At 42.5% G+C, this 23,900-nt stretch overlaps 1 protein-coding gene across 1 annotated transcript in view; it reads left to right on the top strand.

The window, feature by feature from the left end:
- The window catches only part of LOC112068569 (activin receptor type-2B-like), a 73,757-nt gene extending 62,580 nt beyond the window's left edge, over positions 1 to 11,177 (top strand). Inside the window, 5 exon segments of the mRNA XM_024135727.2 lie at positions 265 to 278; positions 281 to 378; positions 2,576 to 2,714; positions 2,924 to 3,054; positions 3,214 to 11,177. Of these exon segments, the coding sequence (XP_023991495.1) occupies positions 265 to 278; positions 281 to 378; positions 2,576 to 2,714; positions 2,924 to 3,054; positions 3,214 to 3,408 (577 nt within the window). The 3' untranslated portion in view covers positions 3,409 to 11,177.
- Positions 11,178 to 23,900: the final 12,723 nt, after the last annotated feature.

Below are 23,900 nucleotides of genomic sequence, written 5' to 3'. Positions count from 1 at the left end.
AGAAAAGAAAAGCAGGGTCTGGTTCAGTAGGCAGGCACGTTTTGAATTACCTGAACTTGTCCGATAAGAAAAACGCTTTTCTGTTTTCTGCCGCAACAGTTTTTGCTACGTTGTGCCCTACTAAACATGACCCAGTTTTGCCCTCGAGCCATATAGTTCAATAGCCCTGCTGCCGTGTCGTTCAATAGCCCTGCTGCCGTGTCGTTCAATAGCCCTACTCTACAACATCACTGACCCCCGTCCTCTTTTCCTTCTCCTCTCCAGGGACTTCAAGAGTAAGACGTGATGCTGCGGACGGACCTGACGGCCATCATCGAGAACTTTGGGCTGGCGGTGCGGTTCGAGCCGGGCAAGCCCCCAGGGGACACTCATGGCCAGGTGAGTGGGTCACCATCAGTCTGTCCCAAATGGCGCCCCGTTCCCGATTTTAGTTAACTACTTTTCATCCGTAACAGGAATCAGGGAGCTATTTCTGACAAGTAAATCGATCGTACTATCTATGAACAAAGACCAACATGGAGACACTGCTTTAAAGATCATACTAACTATGAACAAAGACCAACACGGAGACACTGCTTTAAAGATCATACTATCTATAACAAAGACCAACATGGAGACACTGCTTTAAAGATCATACTAACTATGAAAAAGACAACATGGAGACACTGCTTTAAAGATCATACTATCTATGAACAAAGACCAACATGGAGACACTGCTTTAAAGTCATACTAATATGAACAAAGACCAACATGGAGACACTGCTTTAAAGATCATACTATCTATGAACAAAGACCAACATGGAGACTGCTTTAAAGTCATACTAACTATGAACAAGACCAACATGGAGACACTGCTTTAAAGATCATACTTAACTATGAACAAAGACCAACATGGAGACACTGCTTTAAAGATCATACTTAACTATGAACAAAGACCAACATGGAGACACTGCTTTAAAGATCATACTTAACTATGAACAAAGACCAACATGGAGACACTGCTTTAAACGTGGTACTAACTAAACTCAGGAAAAAAAAACGCCTTTCAGCAAACTTAACATGTGTAATATTTCTATGAATAACAAGATTCAGCAACTGAGACATAAACTGAACAAGTTCCACAGTTATGTGACTAACAGAAATGGAATAATGTGTCCCTGAACAAAGGGGCGGTCAAAATCAAAGTAGTCAGTATCTGGTGTGGCCACCAGCTGCATTAAGTATGGCAGTGCATCTCCTCCTCATGGATGCACCAGATTTGCCAGTACTTGCGTGAGATGTTACACCACTCTTCCACCAAGGCACCTGCAAGTTCCCAGACATTTCTGGGGAAATGGCCTAGCCCTCACCCTCCGCTCCAACAGGTCCCAGACGTGCTCAATGGGATTGAGATGCTGGCCACGGCAGAACACTGACATTCCTGTCTTGCAGGAATCACGCACAGAACGAGCAGTATGGTTGGTGGCATTGTCATGCTGGAGGGTCATGTCAGATGAGCCTGCAGGAAGGGTACCACATGAGGGAGGAGGATGTCTTCCCTGTAACGCACAGCGTTGAGATTGCCTGCAATGACAACAAGCTCAGTCCGATGATGCTGTGACACACCCCCCCAGACCATGACGGACCCTCCACCTCCAAATCGATCCCGCTCCAGAGTACAGGCCTCGGTGTAACGCTCATTCCTTTGCCGATAAATGCAAATCCGACCATCACCCCTGGTGAGACAAAACTGCAACTTGTCAGTGAAGAGCACTTTTTGCCAGTCCTGTCTGGTCGGGTTTGTGCCCATAGGCGACGTTGTTGCGGTGATGTCTGGTGAGGACCTGCCTTAACAGGCCTACAAGCCTCAGTCCAGCCTCTCTCAGCCTATTGCGGACAGTCTGAGCACTGATGGAGGGATTGTGCGTTCCTGGTGTATCTCGGGCAGTTGTTGTTGCCATCCTGTACCTGTCCCGCAGGTATGATGTACGAATGTACCGATCCTCTGCAGGTGTTGTTACACGTGGTCTGCCACTGCGAGAACAATCAGCTGTCCATCCTGTCTCCCTGTACGGCTGTCTTAGGCGTCTCACAGTACGGACATTGCAATTAATTACCCTGGCCACATCTGCAGTCCTCATGCCTCCTTGCAGCATACCTAAGGCACGTTCACACAGATGAGCAGGGACTCTGGGCATCTTTCTTTTGGTGTTTTTCAGAGTCAGTAGAAAGACCTCTTTAGTGTCCTAAGTTTTCATAACTGTGACCTTAATTGCCTACCGTCTGTAAGCTGTTAGTGTCATAATGACCGGTCCACAGGTGCATGTTCATTTAATTGTTTATGGTTCATTGAACAAGCATGGGAAACAGTCTTTAAACCCTTTACAATGAAGATCTGTGAAGTTCTTTGGATTTTTATGAAMTTATCTTTGAAAGACAGGGTCCTGAAAAAGGGACGTTTATTTTTTTGCTGAGTTTATTAACAAAAAACATCCTGGAGACACTGTTTTAAAGCTAGCTCATGTACTCACGCAACATGGAAAAGGAAGTGTGTGTGTAGGGGACCTAGTCTGACAGTGTCTTGTCCGTCGTGCAGGTGGGTACCAGGCGCTACATGGCGCCGGAGGTCCTGGAAGGGGCCATTAACTTTCAGCGGGATGCCTTCCTCAGGATAGACATGTACTCCATGGGCCTGGTGCTGTGGGAGCTGGTGTCGCGCTGCAAGGCGGCCGACGGTGAGTCACACACTAACACCCAAACGCACACACAGGATCATACTTGCTGATTTATCGTCAATCATACCACATTGGAATCAGGCTGAAAACTTTTAATGCAGTGTAATTGACAAATGAGTACACATAAATGTTGATAGCTTGTGGGTAACGACGTAGCATAGCCTGTTGGGGTTCCATGCTAAGATGTTGCTGTTGTGTTGTATGGTCAGACCCAGTGGATGAGTACATGCTGCCGTTTGAGGAGGAGATTGGCCAGCACCCGTCCCTGGAGGACTTACAGGATGTGGTGGTCCACAAAAAGATGAGACCGGTCTTCAAGGACTGCTGGCTCAAACACGCTGTGAGTATTCTCGCTTTGTCTCCAACGCAGAGAGCAGTGGGTCAATACTGGGATGTCCTTACAGCAGTACAGTTTTGATTCACATTTCCCACAATATGTCACCCAGGCCTGCAACATGATGTTAAGTGCTGAGATGTTCCTGTCCTCTATGTCTCGCAGGGCCTAGAGTCGATGTGTGAGACAATAGAGGAGTGCTGGGACCATGACGCCGAGGCGCGGCTTTCGGCCGGCTGCGTGGAGGAGCGCATCTCGCAGATCCGCCGGCTGACCAGCCCCCCTACCTCAGACTGCTTGGTCTCCATGGTGACCTCTGTCACCAACGTGGACTTGCCACCCAAAGAGTCCAGTATCTGAGCCCAAACCCCTGCCCTACCAACACCCACCCACCCAACGCAGAGCGACAACATGCAAGCAAACAAAACAGCCTTGTCTTGTTCTTCTTCAGCTTCAGCCGATCTCAGAAGAAAAAAAAACATGAATGCAGCTGCTGTTTTATCCTGACATCTTTTTTTWAATTGATTTTTATTGTTATTTTCTTTCCAATCGGATCAATATTACCAGCACACTTCTTCTCTACTGTGTTTTTATCAAGAGAGGACAAGAAAAAAAGAATTACAAAAAAAAACGAAATTGACATCTCAGTAGTGCATTCAGGTGCCGACTTATGAATGCTGACAAGGTGCAGGTACCTSAACCGTTTTCAGCTCTCAGCCGTTTATTTGGGTTTAGTTTATTCCTCTCTGTCTTCTGGACAGGATTGCCTGTGACAAAACCAACCAACTAAGCAACCATCTACCATGTTGGACAATACATCAATGCTGCAAAAACCTTATATGAACATTAAGACTTACACACAACTAACCTTCCTCAAGGGATTTTAGTTTTCAGAAAACTTTTCCTTTTCCGACAGCGTGCTATACAAACCTTCGGAACTAACGGGTGTCTCTAGAACACAGGGAAAAGTGGAAGGCAACTGGACTCGTTTCCTTTTGGATTTTGCTATGTTTTTACCGGTGACTCTGACTGGGGTTGACTATAGCATATTAATCAGTGGATGTTGAAAAGTTCAAAAGAAAATGGCTTGCTTCCCACAGCATCTGGATAGTGCATTTTGTTTGGTACGGAGCTACTACTCAGGTAACCAGTCTCAAGGGGGCAGGAGATGATGATTTAAGCTGATATCGCAACGCGTCCCGTAAAGTAGAGCGAGAGCCACATCCGCTGCCTTTGATGGGTAGGGTGGGGGCAGACTTTGATGAGAGGGGCTTTTCTGACATGGTTCAAACCTTTTTAGCTGAGATCAAAATGGTCTAAACATTGAAGGTGCCCAAACAAACTACAAAAACAATAGGTGCAAGACCATGGTGAAAATTTGTAAAACCACAATAGGTGCATGACCATGGTGAAGATTTGTATGCATTTTGGGTGTGAGAATGAATGCGTGTGTMTTTGCTTGTGACTATTTGTGCAGTGAGAGTGACTGAATGTGTAGCGGAGAGGGATGGAAATTAAGACCATGAAAAGAAAGTTTCAGCCGTAAACAGCTGAAGATGAGTTAAATGTTTCCCTTTTTTCCCCTTTTTTTTCTGTTATTTCTTATTTTGTTTCAGTGAGTGTATTGGACATTGGGAGCTAAGGACCTAGACTCTATCCACAGAAGGCCCATCTTAGGCCTCAGCAAAAGCCTATATCCTTCACTAGTGTCGAGAGGGAGGGCGGAGTACAGTTGAAGCGTCACTGCCTGGTACCTTCGTTATTTACCTCTTTCTCACAGGGACCAAACTTWGAGTTTTGACCGGGTAGGTCCTGCATTGTAGAAAGGTTTTCGACAGGGCACCAAGCGTAACAACCAATTTTAAACTTCACTTCATTCAGATTGGTTACACGTTCTCATTCATTAGAAGAGAAAAGTTACACGCAACATTTCCGTATGCCATAATGTAACAGTGAATGTCTACAATGCTGCTGTTTCAGCTCAAAGATGAATATATTTCTGTGTTCCATTTTTTRCCCCCTGTGCATTACACATACAAATCTCAGTAGATTTAACTAAACGTGCATACAAGAGCAGAAGTACGTTGGTAGGGATGACAAGGCTTCCGATGTGAAAGAGAACAACACAAACAATAAAATCTAGTAAAAATAGATCAGAAAACTAAAACACAAAAAAATATATATATTGTTCATGAACCACAGACCACCTCAAACCAGAAATACCTCAGATTTTTCAATGTATATGAGTTCTGTTATATATTTTGTTAGTTGTGTTGACTTGTAGTAAGTATGTTTTAATGTGATTTTTTTTGGGGGGGGGGGGGCTTTTGTGATTAAGGAATTTTGGAAGATAAAATGTCCAAAATCATTTAAAGAAGTGGTACCATGTCATGTTGTATAAATGAAAGAAAATCTTGTAAATAGCTGTATACAGTTGTAGAATTCTACCTATATACAGTATGACACCTGAGCATTATTCATAATTTCTGCTGACTTTTCCCAACTTGTCTTTTCCTCTCCATTACCTAAAGGAACATTGAACCTGTATTTGGTTTTTCCTCACAAAAAACGAATATCCACCCACCACCATCATTGTGTCTGACCTGTAATATTTTTGCATACCCCATACCCCTATATGCTTCATGGCCAAAAGTATGTGGACACCTGCTCGTCAAACATCTCATTCCAAAATCATGGGCATTAATATGAAGTTGGTCCCCACCTTGCTGCTATAACAGCCTCCACTCTTCTGGGAAGGCTTTCAACTAGATTTTGGAACATCGATGCTTCCATTCAGCCACAAGAGCATTGGTGAGGTCGGTTTTTCAATTCATACCAAAGGTGTTCAACGGAGTTGAGGTCAGGGCTCTGTGCAGGCTAGTCAAGTTCTTCCACACCTATCTCAACAAACCATTTCTGTATAGACCTCGCTTTGTGCATGCGGGCATTGCCATGCTGAAACAGGAAAGGGCCTTCCCCAAAATGTTGCCACAAAGTTGGAAGCACAGAATCGTCTAGAATGTCATTGTATGCTGTAGCGTTAAGATTTCCCTTCACTGGAACTAAAGGGCTTAGCCCGAACCATGAAAAACAGCCCCAGACCATTATTCCTCCTCCAAACTTTACAGTTGTTACTATGCATTRGGGCAGGTAGCGTTCTCCTGGCATCCGCCAAACCCAGATTCGTCCGTCGAACTGCCAGATGGTGAAGCGTGATTTATCACCCCAAAAATGTGTTTCCACAGCTCCAGAGTCCAATTACGTTGAGCTTTACACRACTCCAGCCGACACTCCACCACATTTTGCATGGTGATCTTAGGCTTGTGTGCGGCTGCTCGGCCTTGGAAACTCATTTCATGAAGCTCCTGACGAACAGTTATTGTGCTGACGTTGCTTCCGGAGGTAGTTTGGAGCTTGGTAGTYAGTGTTGCAACCAAGGACAGACGATRTTTACGCACTTCCGCACTCAGCGGTCCCATTCTGTGAACTTGTGTGGCTTACCACTTRGCGGTTGAGCCGTTGTTGCTCCTAGARGTTTCGACTTCACATTAGCAGGGCAGAAATTTGYTGAGCTCTTCAGTAAGGCCATTCTACTGCCAATGTTTGTTTATGGAGATTGCATGGCTGAGTGCTCGATTTTCTACACCTGTCAGCAACGGGTTTTGAAGGGGTGTCCACATACTTCTGCCTATTTAGTGTACCTTGGGTTTGTCATTGCTTTTAAAATGTATTTAATGACTTATCCCATTCCGTGATGAAAAAAGAAAGCATTTTTACGGAAAAGACTAAATGAATACCAAGAGATATCATTGAATTTCCTTATACAAAGCAATGTGTCTCCAAATTAGTTTCTCTCTCGATTTATAGCATTCTAACTTTTTAAAGCATAAAGTAATATTTTCTTGGTTGATGTTTGATTTGGTAGCACCTTGGGGGGTGTGGGGGTTATTGTCCCTGGATTCTCGTCCCCATCTCATCACACGTTGACTGACAAGAGGCACCGCAGTGGCCTCAGCTCCTTAACCCTACACCTTACAGAAGAAAGCTATTGTTATAAGTTATTGTTCACTGTGCCATACGTTTTAAGGTTTGACATCTCTCAGCAGCGTTACACCTGTGTGTAAAGCAGAGGGTTTCAYTGTGTTTTAGTTGCACTCATGGACAGACTCATGACTTCAACCTCTTGTCATCATGAACCCCAGTGTTTGACGTGGGCCCGCGGATTTCTGCGATCCATGTTGCTTTGAATAAGTGAAACCATAGCTAGCGTCATTTTAAGTTTTTGTGGTTAGAGAACTTTAACAAGTATTTGGGTCTGTAAAGAGACTACTTTTCAAGGAGCCCCTCTTTCCCTGTGTTAGAGAGCAAGAAAACAATAATAAGGAAGCACACTCGTATGGCACTTTTTATTTTCTCTGGATTAACTTCACACCATTTTATCATTAACCAGGACGGAGCTATTATTGGTTTGATTTCAWTGCCTTGTTAGCAAATCAAGGTTATGTCTGTGTCAAATGATCAGGTTAGTGTTTTATGTAGAATCTTATTGTAAAACAGTTTTTAACTGTATTAATGCTATAAGTGTAACGGGATCAAGAAATTGCCAGTTTGGATATAAAATGTAGCAAGCAATATCTACAGCAATAGTTCTACATATTCTTTCTGACCTCATAGGTACTGTAATAGGCCCTTGAGCTAGTGACCAACCAAAACGTCTGGTTGAAAAATGCGCTTTGTTGTCAAGAGGAAGGTTGGTTTGTCGATCCCCAGACATTGTCTTGGTCATAGTGTTCGTTGAGTTTTGATAGGCCTTCACCTTTTTTTCAGTCAGACTTTTAACCATGAGAAACGTGTAGCCAAATCCCTTGCACCTAAGTCTGCAAGAGGTGGAACCAAATTCTTTGTTTGAATATTTTTTTGGGGGGTTGTAATGTGTCCCAATTCTCTCTCAGCCTGGTCTCATTAACTAGTTTTAACATAGTAAATGTAAATATGGACACTCAAATTAGTATGATATGTTACGTTTGGTATGGTTACATAAGACAATGAAAGTAGGATGGGTGGGCGTGTAATATGAATGCCTAGCAACCCAAAMGTTGCGAGTTTTAATCTCACATTATCATTTTAGCTAATTAGCAACTTTTCAACTAACTACTTTTTAGCTACTTTGCAACTACTTAAKATGTTAGCTAACCCTTCCCCTAAACCTTTAACCTAACTCCTAAACTTAACCCTAACCACAAAACTAGCTAACATTAGCCATCAAGCTAGAGTTCGTAACATATCATACGTTTTGCAAATTCGTTACATATAAAACGAATTGTAATTCGTAACGGATCATATGAAGTGGATAATGGACATCCACAAATTTACCATACGAAATGTAACATATACTAAATGTTTGTCTTGGGTTTACATACAGAATAATACGAAATGCACTGAGARCAGGTTGTCTCACTTTGCTGTTAACATTTGTAACAGTAGAGACAAAATCTTTATCTGCCCATTTGACCTTTTGACTTTGATTTGAGAAGCTAGAGAAAGTCATCTGACATTGTTGGCCTTGATTTGACTTGCTAGGACCTTTTTTTCAAGAGTTAAGTGGATGCATTTGATGAGGAGGGAGAGCAAGGTATGCAAAGTGAGCTATTAGAATTCAAATTGTAAATCTGTTTCTTTCCAAATAGTGGTCTTGATGCACTCTGAGCATCACATATGCTGTGCAGTGTTAACTTAAGGGTTTAATTCTTTCTATTTTGTTGGTCAGTGTTATGAGTTATACAATACCAGTCGGCGGTTTTAAAGTTTTATCCACGATGGGAAAGGCAAGTATTAGTCTGTTTTTTTTCATCATTGTCTGTTTTTTTTTACTCTGGTGCCATTTTAAGGATTCTACCGTCTCTAGTTGAGTCTTAAATCTGAGAGCTTAGGGCCAGGATGAGATGGAATGGGAGCTGGACTTAACACAGGTCTTTCCAAATGAATATTTTAGCTTTAGTGCATTGGATCAGAGGAGGCTGGTGGGAGGAGTTATAGGAGGATTGGCTCATTGGAATTTAATAAATTGAACGGAGTCTCAAATGTGTTGTTTCCATGTGTTTGGTTCCATTCCAGTCATTACAATGAGTGTGTCCTCCTATATCTACTCCCACCAGCCTGCTCTGCATTGCATATCGGGTCAAATCTATTCTTACCAATACTCACATTGTGGTTCATGATGACAAGGGTGAAGTTTTGGAATATAAACAGCATGTGATATCAGCAACATTGCTATCTGGGAGCGTCGGACGGAAAACCTGAGGTGTTCTGATGTTGTTGTGCCTTTATTTTCCTCATTGTCATTGCTGAAGCAACCACTGTGGTGCCCCTCTTTGTTTATTTGTTATTAGTACCTGACAAAAAAAAATCTCATATATATAATCTAATGTAAAAACTCTTAAGTGACCAGCTGTAATTCTGGATGCAGTCTTAGATCCAGGTTGTTCAGGAACCAATTACCTCAGACCTCACGTGAAACAGTGTTGCTAGCTGGATAGTCGTCGATACTACAGAATAATGGTGTACACTTTCGTCATGCCAACAGGTTACCTCGTTTGTACTGGTGTAACATGTATCATGCACCCCTTGACAATGTGAAAACCCTCTTAGTTTCTGAGCATCTCACCTCTTTTTTTRCTTCTTTTTTTCCTTTTTTTTCAACAGCAAAGAAATGGTATTGTATGGAAAAGCGTTTAAGTGCTTTGTCTGCTACTTTCCCCAACTGAAATTGTTAGTGTATAGAGGTTTGACAGCTCACTTTGTCATCAGGCAGAACTGAAACAAAATGGTTCTGGTGATTGTTACTGACTGAGGATTTTTTTCAGACTGTTAAAAGATTCAGTTGGCTGAGATTTCATTCTAGCCCTGTCTTTCTCTCTCTCTCTCAAAAAAAAACATAACACTAATTACCATTGTACCCTAAGATTGGTTATCAATCCCACTTTGATTCTTCTTATTTTTACTTTACCCAACTCTCTGAACATCTTTAAGTGTTATTACGTTGCTTATTTACTGTGCACGGACAGTGGCTCAAGCTATCTGAACATTACCTCATGTTTTCCCAGAGATCAGTTGGTTCAAGTCTTGCGTCAATCAGCAGCAGCGAGCTGTGAGCCCTGGCAATCGACTTATCCTCCTAAAATATTAAGACCTTCCCCAGCTGGAGAGAACTATTGACTTTGCCAATTGCTAAACTTCCACAACTTATTTTTAGCCTCTGGATGAGAATAGCTTGCTACTCTATGCTTTAAAAAGCCATTATTCCATAAAGTGACAGTTTATTTCGCTCCTTTAAAAAGAGGTGGGATTTGCTGTTGGTAGACATTGTCAATGGTGAATGTTTGTTTTTTCCTCCTACGAGCTCYCCAGGGGCTCCTTGCATTGATTGGAATTGTTCAACCAAACAAAACCGAAAAACCTTTCCACTGCAAGGACTGATTCACAATGTCTTTCTTCCAAGACCCACCAAAACAAGGGTGAGGGGGGGGGGGTTCTTGTTTTGTCAAGGGGTCTTATTTAAAAGTGTTGTTTATATACCAGGATTCGTGAAATGTAAATGTTGTAGGTTATGTTTCACTATTGTAGCTAAATTGTAGAACAGAGATGGCTTGTACTACTGATTTTAACATAAATATCCTCAAATAATCTGTATAAGACTAAATGTATACAGAGAGTGGAGCTTGTTGCTGTAACCCCTCTTTTGGATTGAAGAACATGTTTAAAAGTTTCATATATATGAAAATCCCAGAAAAAATACAACATCCATTGTATTGCTGTAATGATGAGGAATTGTTTTGAACGATCATTGTAACATAGTTCTTTAATTTGCAGTGGATCCTTGTTCCTTTTTTACTGTGGTAATTTTAGATCTCAGTATTCAGAGTTTGAAATAGATTTGCCTAGTTGTTGAGGTGTGGCTGTTTCGACTCTGCACTTGGTGCCAGAATAAACCAGTATGAATGTAGTATTTGCCCAGTGTAAAACAACTACACCCAGACTGTTAGAGAAAAAAATACTAGAAAGGATTATTTCAATTTTATCTTTTTGTATATGAAAGTAAACAATAAAAAAAACTGTTAAAAAGCATTTGATTGCCGCATCATGCGTCTACTTTCTTGCGTCTACTTTCTTATGTGCCTACATTGTCCATGACGACAGTTGTTACATTACTTCTCATTTAAGACACACTTATCCAGAGCAACTTATTGTAGTTAGTGTATACATTTTCATACTTTTTTTTTGTACTGGTCCCCCYTGGGAATCGAACCCTTAACCCTGGTGTTGCAAGTGTCATGCTCTACCAACTAAGCTACAACAACCTTTTTAATTAGAATTATAGACAAGTGTATTTACAGTATGTGTTTTTATAGTGTGCTAGGATGTTGATCACCGCAGCATAATAAAAAATCTAACGTTTTTATGTGATAATGTTGTGTATTCTGTGTTCTGACTGTTGCTTCAACCGTGAAATGCTCAACCTACAGTGAACAACCAGCGGGCTAAGTGCCTCTACTACTGATACTTACACAAGATTACTGCYCATGTGAACTCACCAAAGCTTCTCATTCCCAAAGAAACATACAGCAGAAATTGAGTGACTCATTTGTGATTCTTTTCATTTTTGTTCATGCTTGAGGTGTAGCGTAACAAAATACTGAACAAAAATATAAACGCAACAATTTAAGATTTTACTGAGTTAAATTTCATATAAGGAAATCAGTCAATTGAAATAAATAAATTAGGCCCTAGTCTATGGATGTCACATGACTGGGGAACAGTTAATCATCTGTTGGTCACAGATACCTTCGTTAGGGGCGTGGATCAGAAAATCACCATCTGGTGTGACCTCCATTTGCCTCATGCAACACGACACKTCRRRTMRYRAMKGWMMWMKWSYSMSTMMWMWMTGMSKRSTGMYYWYTMMTSRCKCWCRRRTTRWKAYYSMSTGRGKYYWMMRMSMYMATWMTSWSYYYKWSTYWKACYCMSTSWRARACYRRMKMKRKSAGKYRARAKAAKARYRMCWKWYMYMYWSARYTSTSMMGWGWYTGCAGGCCGTGGAAGAACTGGGACATTTTCAGCTTCAGGAATTGTGTACAGAACCTTGCAACATGGGGCCGTGCATTATCATGCTGAYACGTGATGGCGGCGGATGAATGGCACGAAAATGGGCCTCAGGATCTCATCATGGTATCTCTGTGCAGTCAAATTGCCATGGATAAAATGCAATTGTGTATTTTTTCCCGTAGTTTATCCCTGCCCATACCATAACCCCACCGTCACCATGGGAACAATGTTATCAGCTAACCGCTCCTCCACWRGACGCCATACACATGGCCTGCGGTTGTGAGGCTGGTTGGATGTGCTGACAAATTCTCTAAAATGACGTTGGAGGCGGCTTATGGTAGAGAGATGAACATTAAATTATCTGGGAACAGCTCTYGTGGACATTCCTGCAGTCAGCAAGCCAATTGCATGCTCCCTCAAAAGTTGAGACAACTGTAGGGTTGTTGTTACTAGCTACCCAAATACACAATGAATTATATGAAAGTAGTCACAAATAGAGCCACTAGCTAAATGTGGATGTATTTTCATTTCGCTCTCAAATAGCTAACTAGATTGGTAGAATTTTCCCTATTGTTGTCTGCCTGAATAATACCAATGCTTTGTTACAGTTTGGCAAGTCCACCAGGCTGTATGGCTTCACATTGTCCTATGACTTAGCCAGGAAAAATACTGAGATGGGTCGCAGAGCACCTCTCACACGAGAAACTATTAGGAAATAATTTAGTGGTAGGCTAATGTTAGCAATGAGAGAGACAGTTAAAGCGATGTGCCTCTTCTTTTTGCTGCCGCAGGGAAAGCCAACAGGATGCACTAAGTTCAAGCCAGACCACAGTATCCCAGAACCCTTCACTGCACACAATGCAGACTACCTGGGCAGTGTCTGGTCCAGGGGCCATATGGCCCCCGCAGGAAACAAGTCTTCAGAGGTACCCTACCCCAGGTGTTCCCAAACTTTTTCACTCGGAGCCCCCCTTCCAGCATTGGGGAACATCGCGCATACGCCACGTCAATATCTATGGGCACAAGCACCGTTCATGACACTAACTGTTCACYTACTTCTTGTCGGTGGAGGGAATTTGGCAGGTTTAAAGCMTACTTCCTGAAATTCTTCACATTTTGTCATGGGGTGCAAAYAAAATGTTGCAGTTTAAAGCAAATTTTCTTGCAATTCTATACATTGTGCCATGTCTAATGTSTATTCATGTTTTTTATTTTTTATTTCACCTTTATTTAACCATGGAGGCTAGTTGAGAACAAGTTCTCATTTGCAACTGCGACCTSGCCAAGATAAAGCAAAGCAGTTCGACACATACAACAACACAGAMTTACACATGGAATAAACAAACATACAATCAATAATACAGTAAAAAAATCTATATACATCATGTGCAAATGAGGTAGGATAAGGGAGGTAAGGCAATAAATTGGCCATGGTGGCGAAGTAATTACAATATAGCAATTAAACACTGGAATGGTAGGATGTGCAGAAGATGAATGTGCAAGTAGAGATACTGGCGTGCAAAGGAGCAGTATAAATAAATAAATACAGTATTGGGATGAGGTAGATTGGATGGGCTATTTACAGATGAGCTATTTACAGGTGCAGTGATCTGTGAGCTGCTCTGACAGCTGGTGCTTAAAGCTAGTGAGGGCGGTAAGAGTCTCCAGCTTCAGAGATTTTTGCAGTTCGTTCCAGTCATTGGCAGCAGAGAACTGGAYGGCGAGGATATTTGAGTGATGAAAAAAACTGCTATCTATGAGCTTTAAAAAAAACTAAAGCTGACATTGGCTAGTTGATCTGGACATTTCTGAAGTTATAAATAGCTCTCTAAGGTATGTAATGACTGACATGACAAGAGGAACTGATGATGCACTACCCAATTTAGAAATTGCACCTTGTGCATTCTACTATCACAACTTTCTAGAGTCAGTTTAAAACCGGACTGAGTTACTTTCTCGTGCCCCACATTTTAGGAACCACTGCCCTACCCTCCCAACACACATGTCCAAAACGGTGGTGTCATTCCAGGTCATCGTTACAGTTGACATGAATTCTGTTTACAGTTTCACATGATGTTTGACGAGMCATCTTTTCATTTAGAATAGTAAGCTGGTCTTGTTGTATTGTCTCGTCCTCAGTTGATGGTGTTTACACCAGTGACTTTACTCCTTTTGTTTTGAAGGTATGTGATATGAATCACTCTCACAGAAAAGACTCAGTTTCTGTCCCTATCAACAGCTGTCAATAGCCGAGACCTTATAGATGTCCAACATTGTGCCCCACAACTATGAAAACAACACCYGCTACTGGAACAGGTAGATGGGAACCCTTTTTAAACATTCAGTTATATTCATTGCATTTATTCCATAAGTTAAGTGATACTACTTGGTCCTAATGCTGTATATAAATGGAATGACCTATGCTGAAATTAAACTCTGTCAATCTAATCTACCTGAAAGCTTACTTTACTTTTAAGTCTTTCGAACGTGTGTGGCCCCAGTATAATAGAGACTGTTTTGTATTCCAGACTGGAGATGTACTGCAGGGACCTGACCAAGTGCTTTGACAACGTGTGGCTCGTATCAGGACCTCGGGTTCTTCCTGAAGAGTGGGCTGATGGGAAAATGACAGTGTCCTACCAGGTAACTCAAGCTGTTAGGCGGACCACCCTGTATGGTCCAGGGTGAAGTTTCCCCTAGGTACAGATCTAGGATCAGCTTCCTCTCCCCGTTAATCATTTGTAGGGGACTCAAGTGACTCAAGATCGGTGTCAAGGGGCAACTTCTCCCTACATGGCACGGTACAGTGTCCATATAATGTCACTGGTCCTAGTTTGTCTGAGAACTCCAAAATAATTGTACTGGTATATATATAATTGGAATAATCTGGAAGAGGCAGTGTAATGGTTATTTTCTGGAAATGTCAGTGCAGCTTCATGGCCACTAGATGGCAGTGTTGAACAAATAATTCCCTCATGTGGATGTTGCCCATCTTATTTATATTTTATTTTAATTCATATTTTTCAGGGGGTGCTGCAGCACCCTCAGCGACCCTATGCTTCCAAACCTCAGAAAACACAAGTACTAAGTTGTTGTTTTTTCAAGGACAATCTTAACCACCGCCCCTATTGTCTCATAAAATAGGCTTGCTCATTCGTAATATTACACTTGCTAGATTCTGACAGTGGTTGTTCAGTAGCTTTAACATCTGGAAGAAAAACAAAATACAGACTATCAGGATGCTGTGTCATCCTGCCATCAGGTTACAGTGTGTTTTCCTGTGCGTTGGATTGGCATCCTAGCTTTGCCCCCTTGTGGCTGGCCTATCATAGGTGGAGTGCTATGAGTGTTTTTGCGTCCTCCAGTGAGGCCCAGAGTGGAAACAGACAGACGGCTGCCCTTGGGGCTGTTACCTCGACACACAGATCAACCACGACATGGGCCGTGTTCCACCCATTGAAACCCCCAACCCACCTGGGGCCTGAGCTACAGCAGTGCACACACACACACACACACACACACACACACACACACACACACACACACACACACACACACACACACACACACACACACACACACACACACACACACACACACACACACACACACACACACACACACACACACACAGTTTATGATTTCCTTTTGCTACCTCTCAAGTTGCCATGGCAATGCCCTCTGGGTAGTGCCAGGCGGTCCTTGTTTCCTGTGAGGGATTGGGATGTTTAGAGGGGTCTCTCGGGGATGCCTGCCTTAGGTTGGCACTGCAAGCCTCTAACAGCCGCAGGCGAGCAGGGCAGAGGCCTGGAGTGCATTCTCTTCATCCCAGATTATAACCTCTGGAGTGGGGTCTCCCTGTTGTTTATTAGGGGCCAACACACTGTCCCCCCATCAACAGGAACAGGACTCCCACCTAGAGAGGAAGAACAGAGAAAAAGAGGGAGAGAGAGTGGGGAAGAGAAAGAACCAAGACAGGAAGAAATGGAGCGGAGAGAGACCAAAGAGTGCCTGTCTTGTGTCCTTATTGGGAATTACTGTAGGACAGAGTTAGTGGAAGACGGTATTGTTTTAACCAGATTTATATTTCTTCCACCTGGTTTGTCACTGGTTGACAGTAAGAAATCTCCAACATTGCTCGTCCCTGTCCAGTTCAGGCAGCCCCCCCGCACCTCTCTGATTCAGAGGGGTTGGGTAAAATGCGGAGACACATTTCAGTTGAAGGCATTCAGTACAACTGATTAGGTATCCCCGTTTCCCTTTCACTATGTTGCTGACATGTCTTACAAACGATACTGTCTAAGCCTATAGATGTTTTATTTTGGGTACTTTCCTTCACAACCCCAGTTTCATTGTATTGAACGTTTATCCAACTAGGCAAGTCAGTTAAGAACAAATTCTTATTTACAATGACGGCTTACCGGGAAACTGCTTTGTTCAGGGGCAGAACGACAGATTTTTACCTTGTCAGCTCGGGGATTCGATCCAGCAGCCTTTCGGTTACTGGCCCAATACTCTAACCACTAGGCTACCTGCCGCCCCGTATGACCTTAGGAAGGGAAATGTAATCTTAGTGTACAGTCTGTACTCCCCTTATTTAGAGTAATCTAAACCAGTGAGAGGTCTTTGTAGTTATCAAGTCCTTAGTCGGAGCCCCGGGCACTGGGCAGTTGTGGTGACTGAATGGTTATTGCCCCTCTAACAAAGCTCTGTGTTGTTATTGCCCAGTGGGTGATGTCCATCTTCAAAGGAAGGGATCCACACACACCTGTCACTGTCAGAGTGACTGTCCGTGGCATCAATACTGTTGTATACCATCTCACAACAAGTTGTTCAATGTGTACATTACTGTGTTTCCTCAATACCAGCCTGTTTTATGGTATAGGCTCTATGGTCTCTACATTTTTTTGTATTATTTTGCATGTAAAATCAGAGAACAAAAAAAGACAAACATGAGCAGTGAAGTGGAACACTTCATAAGGACTTATGATAGTGTCCTAACCCAAACGATCATATAAAGAATGAATGAAAATATAATAAATGAAAACAGACCTACTACTGTAATTCTACGATATTTTCAGAAATAATTGTACTACACTGAACGATAACTGCCTGGTTCCTGGTCTTTGGTTTTGGATTTTTTGCTGTGGCGATTAGAGGCTACTTTAATCTAGAGAAAACAACTTTGACCATACAGTACCCGTCATTTAAGGGTTTTTCTTTATTTTTATTATTTTCTACATTGTAGAATAATAGCAAAGACATAAAAACTATATAAATAACACATTTGGAATCATGTAGTAACCAAAAAAGTGTTTTATATTTGAGATTCTTCAAAGTAGCCACCCTTTGTCTTGATGACAGCTTTGCAAATTCTTGACATTCTCTCAACCAGGTTCCAGGTAGTCACCTGGAATGCATTTCAATTAACAGGTGTGCCTTGTTAAAAGTCAATTTGTCGAATTTATTTCCTTCTTAATGTGTTTGAGCCAATCAGTTGTGTTGTGACAAGGTAGGAGTGGTATACAGAAGATATTTGCTAAAATAGCAAGTCCATATTATGGCAAGAAAAGCTCAAATAAGCAAAGAGAAACGACAGTCCATCATTACTTTAAGACATGAAGGTCAGTCAATGTGAAAAAGTTCAAGAACTTTGAACGTTTCTTCAAGTGCAGTCACAAAAAATCATCAAGCACTATGATGAAACTGGCTCTCATGAGGACCACCACAGGAAAGGAAGACCCAGAGTTACCTCTGCTGCAGAGGATAAGTTCATTAGAGTTACCAGCCTCAGAAAATGACGTTGTCTGGTTTCCTTCCACTCTGGTCTGGTCTGATAAGAGGATCATTTACTAGTCAACAAAATCAAAGCATCTTGTGATTTATCATAATGGAGAACCAGTTCCTACTACAGCTGGGTCATATTCATTAGACATGAAATGGAACAAAACAAACTGAAATAGGGATGCACAACTTGTGCTTGTCCAATAAGAAACACATTTCTGTCTTCCGTTGCAAAATATTTCCTCTGCATTCCATAATGAATACGACCCTGATGTTGCCGGATCAGAGAGATGAGGTTTCAGCCCCAGATAGATGACATCCGAACCGGGGGGTCTTGTTATGTCCTACGAGGGGCCCCTCCCTCTAATTCAATCAGTTTATCAGGCTTTTACGGGTAAGTACGCTAATCGCAAATAGGGACCCAGACAGAATAATGCGTTTCCTGATAGTTGTCATTACTAATTGCATTGAACGTTTCAATTGGACCACAGGAAAAGCAAAGCACATGTATCGCTAGTGTAATGGCTCATTGGGTTACAGAGAAGCACTATGGGTCGCTTTACTGTTTGTGTTATTATTATTATTATTATTATCTCTTAGCCAACTTCAGGACACTACCACTCATCCACTGCCGCTCACCCGCCAAATGGACCAGGCAGATATCAAATACACAGTAGTACCACACCGCTAATGACCAGCCTAGCCCCCATCACTCGCTCATCATTATCCAGTTTACCACACACACACTGTATGTCTGGCAGACAAACTGCATCTCAATAACATAATGCAGTGTCCTCTCCTCGTGTTCTCTCCTTCATCTGCATTGATTTTGGGAACTTGCTTGAACCTATCCAGCCTTTTCACATGGGATGGATACAGGGGATAGGTAGCCATTTAAACCAGGTTTTCCTGAACCTGGTCCTGGGGGCCACCCTGGGTGTACGTTTTGGTTTGTTCCGTAGCAATACACTGCTGATTCAGATAATCAGAGGTTTATGACGAGTTGGTCATTTGAATCAGCTGTGTAGAGCTAGGTGTGTGTGGGGGGGGGGGGGGGCACTCGGGGGGGGGCACTCGGGGGGGTCCCAGGACCAAGTTTGGGAAACCCTGAGATGCTGGAAATGATGGATTTGTCATAGGTTGTCTAGCTGTAATGATAATGCCATCATTATGTAATGGGTGACAGTAATCCAGTCTGAGCTCAGCTGGCACTGCTTTACTGGGTAGCGTGCCATTATGCCAACCTGTTTGTCAGGGATCACCAGCCACAGAAGGACAGGGGGTGGGGACGACGTGATGATTTGTTGAAATACGTTTTTACCTTTCCAATGTATGATTTTATTAATAATAAACTGTCACATGATTGTTCATTAGAATCAACTTCTCCCAACAGCTCATAAATATGGGGAGCAGAGAAGTTCTCATTTGGAAGATGGGACCTTGTGTGTCCTCTTTACATAGACCAACCAATTTGCGTGGGAAATCTATATGGAGAGAGACGGATCTAGGATGTACAGTACAGACTGGGATAATCCTTTTATCACCTAAATACTCTTAACTCTATTAAGGCCAACACCATAAAGGAAATTGAATACAGCTGGATCAAATGTAATCACATTTTTTGTATAATCCAGCTCATTACGTTGTAAAGTAAACTGAATAAAAATATGACCACAACATGTAAAGCTGATGAAACTGGGTTTGCACAACCAAAGAATTTATGCAGCAACTGTCTGCAGTTGTCCTCAACAGGCTCGTCGTCCTCACCAGGGTCTTGACCTGACTGCAGTTCGGCGTCGTAACCGACTTCAGTGGGCAAATGCTCACCTTCGATTGCCACTGGCACGCTGGAGAAGTGTGCTCTTCACAGATTAATCCTRGATTCAACTGTACAGGGCAGAGGGCAGACAGTGTATATGGCGTTGTGTGGGTAAGCAGTTTGCTGATGTCAACGTTGTGAACAGAGTGCCCCATGGTGGCAGTGGGGTTATGGTATGGGCAGGTATAAGCTACGGGAAAAAACACAATTGCATTTTATTGATTGCATTTTGAATGCGCAGAGATACCATGATGAGATCTTGAAGCCTTTTTGTCGTGCCATTTATCTGCCGCCATCACCTCATGTTTCAGCATGATAATGCACAGCCCCATGTTGCAAGGTTCTGTACACAATTCCTGGAAGCTGAAAATGTCCCAGTTCTTCCATGGCCTGCATACTCACCAAACATGTCAACCATTGAGCATGTTTGGGATGCTCTGGATTGACGTGTATGACAGAGTGTTCCAGTTCCCGCCAGTATCTAGCGAACTTGGACAACATTCCACAGGCCAAAATCAACGGCCTGATCAACTCTATTCGAAAAGATGTGTCGCGCTGCATGAGGAAAATGGTGGTCACACCAGAAACGGACTATTTTTCAGATCCACACACCTACCTTTTTTTTTTAAGGTATCTGTGACCAACAGATGCATATCTGTATTCGAAATAATGTGAAATCCATAGATTAGGACCTAATGAATTTATTTAAATGTAATGATTTATTTTTATGAACTGTAAATCAGTCTTTTAAATTGTTGCATGTTGCGTTTATATTTTTGTTCAGTTACATGAGAAAGTTCATACCCTCACGTGCCCTTTTGGGAGAATGCCAGAATATTCAAAGGTATTGCTACAGCTGTTTAGAATTTGAATGGAATGATTTATCATAATAAATAGGCTATTGAGAGTAATAGTTGATGCACACTATAGGGCAGATCCAAAACGTACTGTGCTGGCTCGGTTGTTTCCATTTCACATTGTCCGTTCCAGCATGGTGCCAATAACTATGGTATGAAAAAGGGTTTATTCAATTTGTGTCGACATACCTTACAATTGGAGGCAGTGCAAATAGTATCTTACTGCCCTGTTTGGAGGCATTGTTATTCATATTAGACCAGATTTTGTAGCTCACAGCCCACTGGGCAAAAACTGGTTGAATCAATGTTGTTTCCACATCATTTCAACCCCAAAAATCTATGCGATGATGTTAAATCAACGTGGAAAACTGATTTGGATTTGCAAAACCATATCACTTTTTAACCTATATCCAATTACATGGTGACATTGTTGTTGATTTCACGTTGAATTCACAATTAGTTGACAACTCAACCAAAACTAGATATTGAACTAATAATGTCTATACCCAGTGGGAGTGCTCTATCAAGCAACTTTGGGACATGTGCATTAAACATAAAATGAACTCTCTACTTTTCACAGTGCAGCGAGTCACCTGAAACTCATCAAAAGGAGCTAACTGTGGGTCTTGAGTGCTACTGACGCAGGAACACTTTATCTGGTGGCTTTCCATGCTGAGAGCAATCAGAAAATTGATGCAGAAACCACTAGTTGCTGCCCACGACCTCCACAGGATTTCCAATCTCCCAGAGCAGGAAGTGGTGGGAGCGAGTGGCGGGCGTGGGCGGTTTTGACACAGTGTGACTGAGTGGCGTTTATTTCAATCGAGATGTGCTAGTCTCGGCTGTGAGTGTGTGTGTCTGGCAAAACCTGAAATTGAATGTATGCGTGCATGTGAAAGTTTGTGTCCTTGTGCTCCTTTTATGCTGTGTGTGTGTGTGTGTGTGTGTGTGGTGTGTGTGTGTGTGTGTGTGTGTGTGTGTGTGTGTGTGTGTGTGTGTGTGTGTGTGTGTGTGTGTGTGTGTGTGTGTGTGTGTGTGTGTGTTGTGTCGCACACATGCGTGTGTTACGGAGCATTGTTTCTCCTGCCCATGCAAACCTGTGCTGATGCTGTGTAAGAGCAGGTGCGTTGGCCAACCCTAGGCTGTAATTAGCAGGCCCAGTCTGCCACGGTGTCGGAGTGAATTCCCCCTCAAAACAACATGCCATGTTAGCAATTAGCCTATCTATGCTCTGCTATAGTGAGGCCTCGCAAGGAATGAACTGTCCTCTAGTTTACAGCACAGTAGGAGTTCTGTTCCGGCTTGGACATGTATGTAGACCTACACACTTTGGGTGAGAAAAAAAACTTCTCTCTCACTTCCTCTGTGCCCCTTCATAGACCAAGCAACAAAAAAATGCTGTAAAATGATTTAACCATTGTCTTTAATCCAGGATTTTCCAAGCTTGGCAACCCTATAGGTACACACATTTGGGGCGCTCAATATAACTTCCTCATCTCAGTCCTTTCATAGTCAGCTCAGATACGGAGCACTAATTCTCGGTCAAAAACAGATATATGGAAACTGTTGGCGTTTCCTTCGATGGCATGTCTCCTTCAGCAGAGAGCAGGTACATTAAGCTGTGTTCAGGACACTCTTGTTCCTAACCGTAGAAACCAGCAGGTGGGGATGTTAGACCATGACAGTATCAGTGGTATACTATTAGTGAGCTGATTACCCCACGTCTTTAGAGCTGATGGTAATGACAGTGCAGTTTTTACCAGCAGGTTTAGGATCTCGCTCTGGAGCACAGAAGTCAGGCTTGAATTGTGTGTTTGTGTGTGTGGTGGTGTGTGTGTGTGTGTGTGTCTGTCTGTGTGTGTGTGTGTGTGTGTGTGTGTGTGTGTGTGTGTGTGTGTGTGTGTGTGTGTGTGTGTGGTTGTGTGTGTGTGTGTGGTGTGTGTGTGTGTGTGTGTGTGTGGGTGGTGTGGTGTGTGTGTGTGTGTGTGTGTGTGTTATGTGTGTGGACACAGACTGCAGGAGCGGCAAATGCGGGATGGAGGGAGATGAAGAGAAGGAAAGCGAGGGTGTAACGAGCCAGACCTCCTGAGGGGATTGAGGTCAAAGGATCTGTGATTAAGACTAGCCTTTTCTCACGTCCTGTAAATTACACTGGCCTTGCTCTGGTCCAAACATGATCTCCTTATATCATCCTCCTAAAGGTGCTTAAAGAACCACGGGAAGATGAACTGGTTCCTAGTTTACTAATGCCTGAGTCGTATTCATTAGGGCACACCATAGAAAAACGTTTTGTAACGGAAAACAAAAATGAGTGTTTCTTATTGGGCAAAGTCACGTAACAGTAGTCCTCCCTGTTTCAGCCTGTGGCCTAATGAATACAACCTAGGTGTGACACACAGACTAAAGGTGCAATATGTAACTTTTTTGGCGACCTGACAAATTCACATAGAATTGTGAGTTATAAATCTGTCATTCTCTTGAAGCAAGTCTAAGAAGTGGTAGATCTGTTCTATGTGTGCTATTTCTATGCTTCCCGTTCTTAAGTTTTGTTTTTGCTTCTTTTAATTTCAGTTTTGTACACCAGCTTCAAACAGCTAAAAGTACAATATTTTGGGTTATGAAATATATTTCACAGCGGTTTAGATGGTATAGTGGTTCACTACACTATACTTGCTTGTTTAGTCACATAAACTGAAATTAGGCTAACTATTAAAATTTTAGCAACCATGAAATGGCAGATAGATTTTTGCATAGTGCATCTTTAAACAGTGGTGAAATGAGTTCATGAATATTTATAGCCTAGCCTACAACTGACTTGTTCTGCTTACTGGAATACTTTTTTTTAGGCCACTTTTACCTCCTTATTCTTAAAACTAGACCTGTCAAAAATAGAAACAATTAACTTTTTAAGTGCTCTCTCTCTCTCTCTCTCTCTCTCTCTCTCTCTCTCTCTCTCTCTCTCTCTCTCCTCTCTCTCTCTCTTCTCTCTCTCTCTCTCTCGCTCTCGCTCGCTCTCTCTCCGCTCTCTTTTTTTACCCTGACCCTGGCGAGCTGTCTTGTTGAATTAGCAAGACAACGCCACCTTAAAGACGCAGCAAAACACAGAGACGTTCTGAGGTCAGGCATCCTAGAGGACAACAGGATCGGCTCTGAGGACCACTGCATTAAGTCTGAGTGAGGAGGGCTGGGGCTGACATGCTGTCGGAGGGGGTTCCGGTATTATTGTTTTTGTGGCTTGAGCCTCCCAGAGCACACTCACTGCTGGCTTGACTTTCCTGGAAGCTCGTCAA

Source organism: Salvelinus sp. IW2-2015, unplaced genomic scaffold (genome assembly GCF_002910315.2).
Source record: "Salvelinus sp. IW2-2015 unplaced genomic scaffold, ASM291031v2 Un_scaffold564, whole genome shotgun sequence".
Classification (NCBI taxonomy): domain Eukaryota; kingdom Metazoa; phylum Chordata; class Actinopteri; order Salmoniformes; family Salmonidae; genus Salvelinus; species Salvelinus sp. IW2-2015.
This window is presented reverse-complemented; position numbering and strand designations above follow the sequence as displayed.